The following is a 14,317-nucleotide window of genomic DNA, read 5'->3' on the forward strand; positions in this document are numbered from 1 at the left end:
CTTGGGGCTTTGTGGGCCACAGCCTCTCTGGACTGCTCAGCCCTGTCTGTGACCAGCAGCTGGGGATGATATAATAATTTATAGGGGAGAAGGATATAATTTCTGGGGGAGGATATAATAATTGTGGGAGGTTGATATAATATCTGGGGGAGGATGATATAATTTCTGGGGGAGGTTGGCAGGAAGCCCTCACCCTCGGGGCTTGGTGCCCCTAAGACGCAGATCAGCTGCTTTGTTTTTATCCTGCGATTCCAGGGGGCACCTCTCACCTCCCCGTGCGCACCCTGGAGGCCCAGGATGTGCCATGGGTCACAGTCACAGAGCCAGGGCCATTTCCAGCAGATGAGACCTCAAAGCCGGGTAGCAGTTCATAGCATGCAGGGGCAATGGCCCGGCTGCCAGGTGTCACCGTGTCCTCAGAGACGCCTGTTGGCGAGCTCGCCTCCCTGGAGTGTGAGGCCACAGCTGAGCAGGTTGGGACCTGTTGGGCGAGACAAGCCCATGGTGCTGGGATATCGTCAGTATGGGAGTCTCCGAGCTGGTATCCTCGGGGACAGAGCCGGGGACGCCTGGGACTCTGTTGCCCCTGTGCATGGGGCTTGTGGTCTACACTGCCGGATCCGTGCCTCGGTTTATCGTGGTCTACACTGCCGGATCCGTGCCTCAGTTTATCCAGTCATGTCTTTCTCTTCAAGAGCCCCAGGGCAGGCGGAGAAGTCCCAGCCTGAGGGCTTTGGTGGGAGCTGGGGACCCAGGTGAGGCTGGGTGTCTGGGGCTGGCCTGGCTGGTGGGTGGAAGGCGCAGGTCCTGGGTAGGTGTGAGCAGCAGAGGAATCTTGAAGGGTCCAGGGCTCTGAACTTGCCCAGGTGGGCTGTTATGGGAAGATCAAGGGCTTGTCTGACAGGCACATGCAGTGGGTTTGGGGGTGTGGAGCTCAGAAGAGATTGGGGCCAGGTTGTGGATCTGGATGCTGTCACAGTGAGTGGTGTTTGAGCTACTGACTGGGCCAGATCAGCCCAGGTGAGGGAGAGCAGCCGTGTGCTCTGGGTGGGCCTTCCTGGCCAGCTGGGGCTGGGGGGGCAGCTGGCAGCAGATTGGGTGCCCCACAGCCCAGGGAGGAGGGGCTGAGGAGGAGGGGCTGAGGAACAGTGCTTTGGAGGGAGAGCTGAGGAAGCAGGAGAGGCCTGGAGACCCAGCTGAGAGGCACTACGGAGTGGGATGAAGGTCAGGTTTGGCCAGGAGTGCGTGCTTTTTCTGCTTTTTTTTTTTTTTTGAGATGGAGTCTTGCTCTGTTGCCCGGGCTGGAGTGCAGTGGCGCAATCTTGGCTCACTGCAAGCTCTGCCTCCCGGGTTCACGCCATTCTCCTGCCTCAGCCCCCCCCAGCAGCTGGGACTACAGGCGCCTGCCACCACGCCCAGCTAATTTTTGTATTTTTAGTAGAGACGGCGTTTCACTGTGTTAGCCAGGATGGTCTTGATCTCCTGACGTTTTGATCCGCCTGCCTTGGCCTCCCAAAGTGTTGGGATTACAGGCGTGAGCCACCGCGCCCGGCCTGGGTTTTTTTTAAAGATAGAAGAAATAGATGTTTCTGGGCTGATGGGAATGACCCAGTAGGGTGAGGAGTGGAGAATGGTCCAGGGGCTGGGCTGTCACTGAATGAGCAGGTGGCTGGGGTCTCAGCACAGCAGGGGTGTCCGCAGAGGAGGGCTGGTGGGCGCAGATGCTGGGGTGACACTGAGGAGACACTGGGAGTCCCCTGCTGCTGCCTCCCGTTTTCTCAGGTCTTGGGCTAGGAGGCAGGATGGGGGAAGTGGCAGGGGAGAGGACGAGGAGAGGACTTGACTGTAGGAGGAATGGCCGGTGAGTGGACCCGGGTGCCTGGTGTGGTCACTGGGCAGCGGGCGTGTCCTGTGCAGGGTGCCTGCAGGGGGTGCCAGGCCCACGGGTGGGGAGGGAAGGACAGAGAGTGAGGAGCCCGTGGGTGAGGGACTGGTGAGGTGGAGGGTGTGAACTGCAAGGACTGGGATGGGACCGCGAGTGGACGGCTGAGCCTCGGGGGCGCATGGTTACTGTAGCGAAAGCCTTTAGGGACAGAAAGAGCAGAGCTGCCTGAGCGACCGGGTATGGACGCTGCTGGGAAGTTAGGGAGAAGGACTTGGTGGGGGAGGACCGAGGGCCTGGGCATGGGAGGCATCGTCTGGTGAAGTGAGACCTATGGGGAATTTGGGAGGAGGAGTGGGGAGGCTGCCCACGGTTTGGGGAAAACAGCCTTGCTGGTGAGGGCTGGGGGAAGCAGTGAGGGTGAAGTCCTTTCAGAGGCTGAGAACATGGACTGTGTTTGTGGGTGATGGACATGAATTCCGGGCGCAGCGGCAGGACTGAGTTGGGTAGGGAGGCGGGAGGGGAGGCCTGGAATGGGAATGGGTGTGATTGGGGGTGGCCCTGGGTATCACAGGAGATGGCGATGGCCCTGGGAGCTGGGGTTCTGGGGCTCCCTTCACCCCTGTAGATGGGAGAAAGTGCAGGGGGTGAGACCTTGGGCCAGGGCTCAGATTCACCTTTGACCCATAGGGCCAGGTCTTGGGGCACCCCTTGAGTGAGTCCCTTTTCCGCAGAGGGTTCTGCCCTGAGGATTTGCTGGGCCAGCGTCTGGCAGAAGCAGCTCCAGCCTTGGGTGCACTTGGAGGCAGGGCAGAGGCTTTGCTGCAGGTTTTCCAGGGCTCGGTCAGCCTGCATCTGCCCGAGGGCCCCCCCTCCAGGGTCGTCTCTGTCAGAAGAAGCACCGAGACTCAAAGCCTGAGGCCCCCAAAGGACCCCAGCCTCCGTGCTGGGGCCACGGGGCCTGGACAGCCAACCTCTTTCCGCTCTGGTCCCACAGAGGCCGGGGAGTGGGCCCAAAGAGCACCGGCATTCCACGTGGTGTGTGCGGCCCCCGCGCACCCCCTGCACAGGGGAGGGGAGCCCTAGGCCTGGCTCCTGGAGGGGAGCATGACAGTTCGGTGGACCCCATACCCTGGAGAGAATGGAAACCCCCAACCCACGACCGATGTTTCTGTGATGCAGTCCCTCTGGTTGGGTGCAGCGTGTGAGGAACATACAGCTGGAACCCATCAGCCCCGGCTGGCTGTTAGGAGGAGTGGGGCGTCCCTGGGACTGCAGGGTCCTGAGCTGAATGCCTGCAGCACTGGTGTGGCTGGAGTGGCCACCTTGCCCCTCCTTGGAAGGCGGCTTCCAGGCTGGGCCAGGGTGGGAGGAGTCCAGGGTCCTGCAGGCGGGCCAGCAGGGGGAAGGGCCCAGAGCTCCAGCTCCTGGCTCCCGGCCCAAGTTGTTTCTAAATTTGTTCCCCAACCCCCACAGGGACCCTGAGCCACACGTGGTTTTTTCCGTGATAGAACTTCCGTCTGTGTGTGCTGGCCTGTCCTGGGCAGGGGGCTCCGGGCTGGGGACAGAGGAAGGGGGGAAGGAAAGACAATGAGCCCTATTTTAGGGGGCCCCGATTGGGATCAGGAGGGGAATGAAAAACCGGGGAGAGGAGTAGTAAGAGAGGGACTGGGGGTATGCAGCTGGGCAGAGGACCCTGCCCGCCCCCTCTGCTGCTGCCCTGCTCCTCGCTTGCTTACGCAGGGCCTGGAGCCCCTCCCCCCAGCTGTAAGCCCTGTGTGTGGGGTGACAGGTGGAAGGGATAACCTGGGGGAGGTGGGGGCCGTGGAGGACAGGCTGAGGTGCGGGGGCCCAGGGTGGGGGCAGGGCATGCAGCAGGGGCCCTCGGCCTCACCAGGTGTCCTGAGCCTGACCAAGCCAGGAGGGCTCTGAGCGCTGGAGAACTGAAGAGGGGATGTGACCTCCGGCCAGGGGATCTGGGCAAGCCGGCCAGGCCTCCCCCCTTTGGCGCCTCCGTCCAGCCTAAGTCCCGCCTGGGCCGCACCCCCTGACTCACTTCCTTTGCATAGAAGCGGAAACCTCCCCAGAGCTTCCTCTGCTCTGACCCGCAACTCCCTGGGGACCCGCAGGTGTCGCTGCCCCTCCAGGCCGGAGCTGGCCCAGGAGGCCCCTGGCCCCACCCCCTCGCCCTGGGAGGCGCATTTCCTGCTTGGAGTCTCAGGCCCCAGCGTCTGGCACAGGCAGGGGCCCCCGGAGCTGAGGGCAGTGGACCAGCCGCAGGTAGGGGGTGGGTTGGGGCCCAGAGCCCAGGCCAGTTCCTGCCAGTCAGTGGCTCTCTTGCTCCGACCAGCCTTTTCTTTCTGTCCTTCTTTTCGCCTCACCTCCACTGGTTTCTGGGGGGCTCCCTGCACTGCTCTGCTCGTTCACTGGAGGGGTGTTGGGAGGACCCCAGTTTTGGAGTCGGGGCTGGGAGGCCTGGGTTCAGCCTGGGGACGGGGCCCGGGCCTATTCTGAAAATCGTAAGTTCCAGCCAGACCCCCACCAAGTGTTCTGGAGCGTGTGGGGGCGTCTCTGAACTCCTGGGCGCTCAGGCCTCTGCTTCCCGCGGCCCCTCCTTGGGAGATGGCCCAGTCCAGTGGGAGCCGCGGGCGGGGGCAGGGTCCGGGGGTGACTGTTCACCCCAGTGGGCGCCTCGGCGGCCACTGACTCCTTCGACGACTCCTCCAGGAAGCCGGGGCGGTCACCAGATAAGCCTCTACCCCGCCACTTCCTCAAGGCCCGCGGCCGTTTATGGGAAGACCCGAGAGATTTGCATCGGGGCCCTGCGGAGGGGCGAGGCCGCGACGGGCAGCCCGGGTCGCACCCCACGGGACTCCCAGGGGATAAGATCACTCGGGGGACCGGTTCCGGCGGCCCGCGGGAAAGGGCAGTGGCGGGAGTCCAGAGACCCTCCCCGTCTTCCCGTTGCAGGGAGGGCGACCTGTATGCGGAGCGCCGTTCCTGCGCCATGGACCGCGGCCAGCCCAGCCTGGAGCCTGCTGCCGCGGCCCCCCGAGCCTCGGGCCGGTGCGTGATCGCGCCCGTGCGCGCTGTGCTCCGCCTGCGCCGCCGGGTGTGTGTCCTACGCAAACGGCGCCTCCTGCAGCCGGGTGGGGGGCCCGACGTCGGGACCGGGGCGCCAAGGCCGGGCTGCAGCCCCCGGGCGCCGCGCGCGGACCTGGACCAGCCGCAGTTCTTCACCTTCGACGGCCCCGCGGAGCTACCCTCCAGGACGCCACGCAAGAAGCGCCGGCGCAGCCGCCTGGTGCTTTACCCGGAGACCTCGCGCAAGTATCGGCCGCGCGTGGAGCACAGGAGCCGCGCGCAGCGCTGCCTGCTGCTGCTAGTCGCCATCGTGGGCTTCCAAGTTCTCAACGCTATCGAGAACCTGGACGATAACGCGCAGCGCTATGACCTCGATGGGCTGGAGAAAGCGCTGCAGCGCGCGGTGTTCGGCCAGCCCGCTGCCGTAGCGCGCATCGTGGCGCTGATGCGGGACTACCTGGCCACGCATGTGCACAGTCGTCCGCTCCTCCTGGCGCTGCACGGGCCCAGTGGCGTGGGCAAGAGCCACGTGGGCCGCCTGCTGGCGCGCCACTTCCGCTCGGTGCTGGAGGACAGCGCGCTCGTGCTGCAATACCATGCGCGGCACCACTGTCCCGAGGCGCGCGCCGCACAGGATTGCCGCGAGGAGCTGGCGCGGCGCGTGGCCGACGTGGTGGCGCGGGCCGAAGCGGAGGAGAAGACCCCACTCTTGGTGCTGGACGACGTGGAGCTCATGCCGCGGCTGCTGCTGGACGAGCTGCACGGCTTCCTGCAGCCCCAGCGCTCCCACCACTTCCACAACGCCATCTATGTGCTCCTCAGCGGCGCGGGTGGCGCCGAGGTCACGCGCTTCGTGCTGCAGAACGCGTCCCGCGCGCTGCCCCTGCGCCCCGAGGGCTTCCGCAGTGCCGAGGCCGCAGCGGCGCAGGCGGAAGAAGACCTGCGCGCCAGCCTGCTGGCTCTGCTGTCCCGGGAGCATCCGCTGTGGCAGGCCGCGGCCATCGTGCCGTTTCTGCTGCTGGACAAGCGGGATGTGGTCAGCTGCTTCCGGGACGAGATGGCGGGCGAGGGCTTCTTTCCCGACCAGGCCCGCGCGGAGGACCTGGCCGCGGAGCTCAGCTTCTACCGCGTGGCTGGCCGCGAGTTTGCTGTCACCGGCTGCAAGCAGGTGGTGGCCACGGTGAACCTCCTGTAGTGGAGGCGCAGGACGGGACGTTTGGGTTAATGGCGGCAGTAGGAGGGCGACCAGGGACCTTGTAGGCTGGTGCAGGCCCCTGAGGTTTCTAGTGAATTTGTGGTTGCCCGGCTGGTGGGTGCGGATCAGCTTGGAGCTCTGCTTCCAGGTCCACACCCGCCTCAGAGTCCCGAGTCTGTCCCTGGGGGCGGCAGGACAGCAGCCACCTCCCTCCCGAACTCGCCCATTGCCCTGCTGGGCGTCCCAGGCATGGTCTGGTGCGTTCTCCCTGTGGCCCCAAGAGGTGGGTTCCCATGGTACAAGGATGATCTCAGGGCCAGCAGTTCCCGGGGTCACACAGCTGGGACGTGACCCCGCCTCTTGGGGGTGGTCGCGTGTTGCTCAGTGCTGGGGTGGGGTTCTCATTCCAGCCCCCCTGGAGATGACCGCGGAGGAGGCCACAGCCAACCATAACAGTGCTGGGGTCCTGGCTGTCTTCTCCACCCACCCCAACTCTCACTCAGGTCGTGTTTTCAGGAGCTCAAGGCTTGCGTGTCTTGATCGTAAGGGGAGGGGAGCGGAGGCGGAGGCGCCTCAGGCAGCCTCTCCCCCTCCTTCCTGGACCCCCTAACCCCGTGCCCGCCAGCCCTGGCTTGGGTTCACTGGGTGACCGAGAGCCCGCGGGGCAAGCGGGAGGTGCATAGGCCGCTCCGCATCCCCCTCTTCTCCGCACGTGGGACCCTTAGCCCGTGGCCAGCCCCCTGGTCACCACGATTGCGCGACCTCCCTTTCCCTGGGGCCTTTTGTACCCCGAGTTCCGCCCACCCGCACCCTCTGCGCAGAGCGCCCTCCCCACGCCAGTCGACCCACACCCCCCACTCCCCACGCTCCGCCTCCCGGAAACCCTCCCGGACGCCTCCCGTGGATGGGCCCACCGCGCCCACGGGGGCTTTAGAGGAAGGTGCTTTGGGCGCCTTTTGCGCCGTGTCTTCTCGGGGGCGGCGGTTGCCTCGGGACGGTTCTCGCCTCCTCCCGCAGACCCGGTGTCTGGGACGCACCCGGCAGCCTCACTGCTGCCGCCTTGTGGCGCGCCCGGCCCAGCCGGTGGCTTCTGTGGCCGCCGGGGTCGGAGCGCGCGCCTGGGCCCTGAGTCCCCCAGGCCGCCTCGAGCCTCTGTCCCCGCCGCCGGCCCTGCTGCAGTCCCAACCCGGGCCTGCCGGGAGGAGTGCACGGGCGGCGATGACCGGTCCCGAAAGGGGCTCAGAGGGCAGCGAGGAGGTTTCACGCCGGGGCGGGGCGCAGTCGAGGTGGGGGCACCGCGAAGGTGGAGGCGGGGCCGCGCCAGAAGCCCGGAGTCGAGCGCACACGGTGCGCGCCCCTGGCAAGTGGGAATCCTCCGGCCCCGAGGCCTGAACTCAGCCCGGAGACCGCGCCCGCCAGCGCCGGTGTCCCTGGAGGGGACCCGCTAGCTCCCTGAGCAGAGGTCCTGCGGGTCCCCGGAGGGTGTCCTGTTCTCTCCCCCGCCTCGCATCCATTCTCGCCCTGGTGGTTGGTGTCTGTGGTCCGGGGCGAGGGCCGTCTAATGGAGACAGGGATTCAGGCCGCTTGAAAGTCTGGGATCTCTAGGCGGATGGTAGCGGCTCCCCGGAGCTCGAGCTCGGCACGCAGGTCCTGGGCCCAGGGCGGGAGCGCTGGCGAGAGGGCTGCTCCGTCCTGCCCAGAGGGTCCTGAGGACTCCCGCTGCTCCTGGAGTCTCGGGGAGGGGTCCGGCTCCACGAGGTGGGGGTGGGGGCTACCAGGAAACCTTTGCCTCCGGGGACTGTGCAGGACCGGCTAGCCAGCGCTGGGAGCCGGGGCTGAGTTCAGCCCAGCTCTGTCCACCCCACCCCCAAGACTAGGGGAAGGAGCTGGGAGGAGCCCCACCTCTCCCAGGCGAGTATCTGTCCCAGGAGCCCACACAGAGGGACACCCAGCTCTGGTCTGGCCTTCGCGTTGGCTTCAAGGTGGTAACAGAGAGAGAGCTGCAGAATGCGGGTGTGTTTGCTAGTCCCTGCATGGGTGAATGTTGGGGTGCCCACTGCTCCCCAGGCAGGACTCCCAGGACTGTCACCTCCCCTTCCCACAGAGCACCCACCTGGAGGTGTCATCTGCCGGCAAGCGTGGGCCATTCATCCACCTGTCAGTCAACAACACCCACTGAGCATCCGCTTGTATCAAAAGATCCAGACCTAAGGGAAAATTTTCTTTTTTTGTCTCTTTCTTTCTTTCTTTTTCTTTTCTTTCTTTCTTTCTTTCCTTTCTTTTTTTCTTTTTTTCTTTCTTTCTTTCTTTCCTTTCTTTCTTCTTTCTTTCCTTTCTTCCTTTTCTTTTTCTTTCTTCCTTTTTTTCTTTCTTTCCTCCTTTCTTTCTTTCCTTCCTTTTTCTTTCCTTTCTTTCTTTCCTTCCTTCCTTCCTTTCTTTTCTTTCTTTTTTTTTTTTGACACAGAGTTTTGCTCTCGTTGCCCAGGCTGGAGCACAATGACACGATCTCGGCTCACTGCAACCTCTGCCTCCTGGGTTCAAGCGATTCTCCTGCCTCAGCCTCCCGAGTAGCTGGGATTACAGGCACCCGCCACCATGCCCGGGTAATTTTTTTGTATTGTTGGTAGAGACGGTGATTCACGATGTTGGCCAGGCTAGTCACGAACTCCTGACCTCGTGATCCACCCACCTCGGCCTCCCAAAGTGCTGGGATTACAGGTGTGAGCCACCGTGCCTGGCCTCTTTTTATTTATTTCTAAAATATTACATTGAGGCCAATTTCTGTGCTTAAGAAGAATGTGCACCAAGTGCTGGGGTGGAGGCTGGTTATAAATGAGGCCACAAATCATGCTTGTTAATAAATTGTGTGATTCAAATCTGACGACCTACTGTTTGGTTTGTTTCTTGTCTGCTTCGTCTGGTAATAATTAAGGAGGATGCTGAAATCTTTCTCTAATTGTAGATTTATGGTAGATTTATCCATTTCTCTCTAAGCTTCTATTTAATAGGACATGCTGATCGAGAGTTTTGTTTTTTTGTTTTGTTTTGAGAAACTTCTGAATGGGGAAGTGGTGTGGACCTGGAGGCTGTTGGAAGGATTGGGGCTCACATGCAGTCTGCAGCTCAAACATCCGGGCTTTCCAGGAAATCCATAAATAACTAAAAAAGTATTTTATTTAATTGCCCTGGACAGGTGCTGAGGGCAGAGGACCCAGGCTGGACATGTGGGAAGCTGCCAGCTAACCAGATGATCCCAAATGTCATAGCTGCTGTCCCTCATATGTGCAGAAACCGTTTCTGTGCAGTTATCTCTGAGTTATTCTTTGACATCTGTCATGTATGGTTATGTAGTAACCCTCGTGATCTGTGTGTGCACATCATAATGGCTTTTTTTTTTTTTTTTTTTGAGACAATGTCTCGCTCTGTCACCCAGGCTGGAGTGCAGTGGTGTGATCTCCACTCACTGCAGCCTCCACCTCCTGGGTTCAAGTAATTCTCCTGCCTCAGCCTCCTGAGTAGCTGGAATTACAGACGCCCACCACCACTAACTTTTGTATTTTTAGTAGGGACTCAGTTTCACCATGTTGGCCAGGCGGGTCTCGAACTCCTGACCTCAGGTGATCTGCCCATCTCAGCCTCCCAAAATGCTGGCATTACAGGTGTGAGCTAACGTGCCCGGCTTCTCTTTTCTTTCAATAGAGACAGGTTCTGTCTGTCATTCAGGCTGGAATGCAATGGCATGATTGTGGCTCACTACAGCCTCCACCTCCTGGGCTCAAGCGATTCTCCCACCTCGGCCTTCCAAAGTGCTGGGATTCCAGGCAGAAGCCATCACACCCGGCCCTTCTTTGCATTTTCTTGTTTTCTTTTTTTTTGAAATAGAGTCTCTCTCTTGTTGCCCAGGCTGGAGTTCAGTGGTGCGATCTCAGCCCACTGCAATGTCCGCCTCCTGGGTTCAAGTGATTCTCCTGCCTCAGCCTCCTGAGTAGCTGGGATTACAGGTGCCCACTACCATGCCCACCTAATTTTTGTATTTTTAGTAGAGATGAAGTTTCGCCATGTTGGTCAGGCTGGTCTTGCACTCCTGACCTCAAGTGATCCACCCACCTCTGCCTCCCAAAGTGCTGGGATTACAGGCGTGAGCCGCCGTGCCTGGCTGTTCTCTGCATTTTTCAAGGTCAGCATCCTTCCGACCATAGCCAGGAAGAGTTTTCTGCTTTTAAGGACCCATGTGACTAGATGTGTCCACCTGGGCCAGGCGCAGTGGCTCACGCCTATAATCCCAGCACTTTGGGAGGCCAAGGCGGGCAGATCACCTGAGGTCAGGAGTTCAAGACCAGCCTGGCCAACATGGTGAAACTCTGTCTCTACTAAAAATACAAAAATCAGCCGGATGTGGTGTCGAGTTCTTGTTATCCCAGCTACTTGTGGGGCTGAGGCAGGAGAGTCGCTTGAACCCAGGAGGTGGAGCTTGCAGTGAGCCAAGAACGTGCGACTGCACTGCAGCCTGGACAACAGAGTGAGACTACGTCTCAAAAAAGATAAAATAAATAAATGTGTCCACCTGGATAATATCGGATTATCTTCCCATCCAAGGTCCACACTCTTACCTACATCTGCAAAGTCCCTGGGTCAGTTTTGGTAATTTGTGTCTTTCTTAGAACTTCTAGGAATTTGTCCATTTCATCTAAATTGTCTAATTTTATTGATTTTTTTTTTTTTTTTGAGACGGAATCTTGCTCTATCGCCCAATCTGGAGTGCAGTGGCTCGATCTTGGCTCACTGCAACCTCCGCCTCCTGGATTCAAGGGATTCTCCTGCCGCGGCCTCCCTAGTAGCTGGGACTACAGGTGTGTGCCACCACGCCCAGCTAATTTTTGTTTTGTTTTGTTTTGAGACAGAGTTTCACTCTTGTTGTCTAGGCTGGAGTGCAATGGTGCGATGATCTCGGCTCATTGCAACTTCCACCTCCTGGATTCAAGCAATTCTCCTGCCTCAGCTTCCCGAGTAGCTGGGATTACAGGCACGCACCACCATGCTCAGCTAATTTTTGTATTTTTAGTAGAGACAGGGTTACACCATATTGGACAGGCTGGTCTCAAACTCCCGACTTAAAGTGATCCTCCAGCCTAGACCTCCCAAAGTGCTGGGATTATAGGCATGAGCCACCGCGCCCGGCCCTAGGAAAACTTCTTGAAATAAAGCTTTTTTCTTTTTTTGGTTTATTTGTTTGTTTGAGACAGGGTCTCACTCTGTCACCTAGGCTGGAGTGCAGTGGTGCAGTCTCGGCTCACTGCAGCCTTAAACTCCCAGGTTCAAGTGATTCGCCTGCCTTGGCCTCCTGAGTAGCTGGGACCACAGGCGTGTGCCACCATGCCCTGGTAATTTTTTTTTTTTTTTTTTTTGAGACAGAGTCTCGCTCTGTTGCCCAGGCTGGAGTTCAGTGGTGTGATCTCTGCTCACTGCAAGCTCTGCCTCCCAGGTTCACGCCATTCTCCTGCCTCAGCCTCCCAAGTAGCTGGGACTACAGGCTCCCATCACCACGCCCGGCTAGTTTTTGGTATTTTTTTTTTTTTTTTTTTTGAGATGGAGTCTTGCTCTGTCACCTAGGCTGGAGTGCAGTGGTGCATTCTTGGCTCACTGCATGCTCTGCCTCCCAGGTTCACGCCATTCTCCTGCCTCAGCCTCCCAAGTAGCTGGGATTACAGGCATCCACCACCATGCCTGGCTAATTTTTTTTTTTTTTTTTTTTTGCATTTTTTTAGTAGAGACGGGGTTTCACCATGTTAGCCAGGATGGTCTCGATCTCCTGCCCTCGTGATCCACCCGCCTCGGCCTCCCAAAGTGCTGGGATTACAGGCGTGAGCCACCGCACCCGGCCCCACATTGGGTAGTTTCTATTGATCTAGGCTCAAATTATACGGCAAGAGCATACAATTCCAGCTGCCCGGGAGGCTGAGGCAGGAGAATCTCTTGAATCCAGGCAGCAGAGGTTGCAGTGAGCCCAGATCGAGCCATTGAACTCCAGCCTGGGAGACAGAGCAAGACTTGTCTCAAAAAAAAAAAAAAAAAAATCTGTTGCTTAGCCTCTTTAGTGGATTTCTCATTTCAGTTTTTGTGCTTTTTAACTCCAAACTTTCCATTTCCATTTGGTTCTTTTTTTTTTTTTTGTCTTTCAATTCTTTATTATAAAAAAATTGTTTTCCTCTTGAAAGTTTTTTTTAAATTTTTTTTGAGAGATGAATCTCAATCTGTTGCCCAGGCTGGAGTGCAGTGGTGCAATCTCAGATCACGGCAACCTCTGCCTCCCAGGTTCAAGCAATTCTCCTGCCTCAGCCTCCTGAGTAGCTGCGATTACAGGCATGTGCCATCACGCCCAGCTAATTTTGGTAGTTTTAGTAGAGATGGGATTTCTCCATGTTGGCCAGGCTGGTCTCAAACTCCTGACCTTAGGTGATCCACCACCTCGGCCTCCCAAAGTGCTGGGATTACAGGTGTGAGCCACTGCGCCCTGCCTAATTTTTGTATTTTTTAGTAGAGATGGGGTTTCACTATATGTTGGCCAGGCTGGTCTTGAACTCCTGACCTCAGGTGATCTTTCTGCCTCAGCTTCCCAGTGTTGGGATTACAGGCATGAGCCACTGTGCCTGGCTTTTTTTTTTTTTTTTTTTTTTTTTGAGATGGAGTCTTGCTCTGTCGCCCAGGCTAGCGTGAAGCGATCTTGGCTCACTGCAACCTCCGCCTCCCGGGTTCAAGCGATTCTCCTGCCTCAGCCTCCTGAGTAACTGGGACTACAGGCACCTGCCACCACGCCCGGCTAATTTTTGTATTTTTAGTAGAGAGGGGGTTTTACCATCTCGGCCAGGCTGGTCTCGAATACTCCTGACCTCATCATCCACCCACCTCAGCCTCCCAAAGTGCTGGAATTACAGGCGTGAGCCACTGTGCCCAGCCAATTTTTGTGTTTTTAGTGGAGACAGGGTTTCTCCATGTTGGCCAGGCTGGTCTCGAACTCCTGAGATCAAGCAATCCTCTTGCCTTGGCCTCTCAAAGTGCTGGGATTACAGGCGTGAGCCACTGCACCTGGCTTCACCTTGAAAGTTTTAAAGCCAATGTATCTTCTCTTTCTGAAGATTTGAAACATTTTGTAGACAGAATGGAAAGCAATGAAAATCTCCAAAAATGTTTTGAAGACCCAAAAGAAAAAGCATCAGATTTGTTTCTGGCAATACCTGTGGTTGAGATGAAGGAATCCATAGCAGAGGTTTCTTCAGAGCCTCAGGCCTGGGATCAGTTTTTGTTGCACTATCAGGTTGAGTGTCTGTGATTACATGATCAGAGGATCAACCAAAGTCAGAATTTCTGAAGTTGAAGTGAAACTACAGTATACTTTTTTTTTTTTTTTTTTTTTTTCAGACAGAGTTTCACTCGGTTGCCCAGGCTGGAGTGTAATGGCATGATCACAGCACATTGCTTAAGCACATAGCAACAGGATCAAGCAATCCTCCTGCGTCAGCCTCCCGAGTAGCTGGGACCACAGGTGCATGTCACCACGCCCGGCTAATTTTGTTCATTTTTTGTGCAGATGAGGTTTCACTATGTTGCCCAAGCTAGTCTCAAACTCCTGGGCTCAAGGGATCCTCCTGCTTTGGCCTCTCAAAGTGCTGGGACTACAGGCTTGAGCCACCACACCTGGCCCAGACTGTGTTCTTTTTTTTTTTGAGACAGAGTCTCGCTCTGTCGCCCAGGCTGGAGTGCAGTGGCGTGATCTCGGCTCACTGTAAACACCTTCTGAGTTCACACTGAGTTCACTTCCGAGTTCCTGTCTCAGCCTTCCAAGTAGCTGAGATTGCAGGCATGTGCCACCATGCCTGGCTAACTTTGTATTTTTAGTAGAGACGGGGTTTCACCGTCTTGGTCAGGCTGGTCTTGAACTCCTGACCTCAGGTGATCTGCCCACCTTGGCCTCCCAAGGTGCTGGGATTACAGGCGTGAGCCACTGCGCCTGACCCAGGACAAGGTCTTTGACTGTGTGGAGCTGGTGATGGATGAGCTACAGGGAGCAGCCCCTGCCATGGGCCTTCGTGGACTGAGGCCTTCGGAGCCTCCAGCAGGTGTCAGCGCAGCTCAGGGACAGACGCCCGCTCAGCACCGCC

The 14,317-nt window shown here is 58.2% G+C and overlaps 1 protein-coding gene across 1 annotated transcript; it reads left to right on the forward strand.

Annotated features, from left to right (window-relative positions):
* Positions 1-4,063: 4,063 nt before the first annotated feature.
* TOR4A (torsin family 4 member A) lies at positions 4,064-8,436 on the forward strand. Its single transcript, XM_030816500.1, has 2 exons — positions 4,064-4,162; positions 4,853-8,436. The coding sequence occupies exon 2, from the start codon at positions 4,890-4,892 to the stop codon at positions 6,159-6,161; it is 1,272 nt and encodes a 423-aa protein (XP_030672360.1). The 5' UTR covers positions 4,064-4,162; positions 4,853-4,889; the 3' UTR covers positions 6,162-8,436.
* The last annotated feature ends 5,881 nt before the right edge of the window (positions 8,437-14,317 follow it).

The sequence above is a fragment of the Nomascus leucogenys genome, chromosome 8 (assembly GCF_006542625.1).
Source record: "Nomascus leucogenys isolate Asia chromosome 8, Asia_NLE_v1, whole genome shotgun sequence".
Lineage (NCBI taxonomy): Eukaryota > Metazoa > Chordata > Mammalia > Primates > Hylobatidae > Nomascus > Nomascus leucogenys.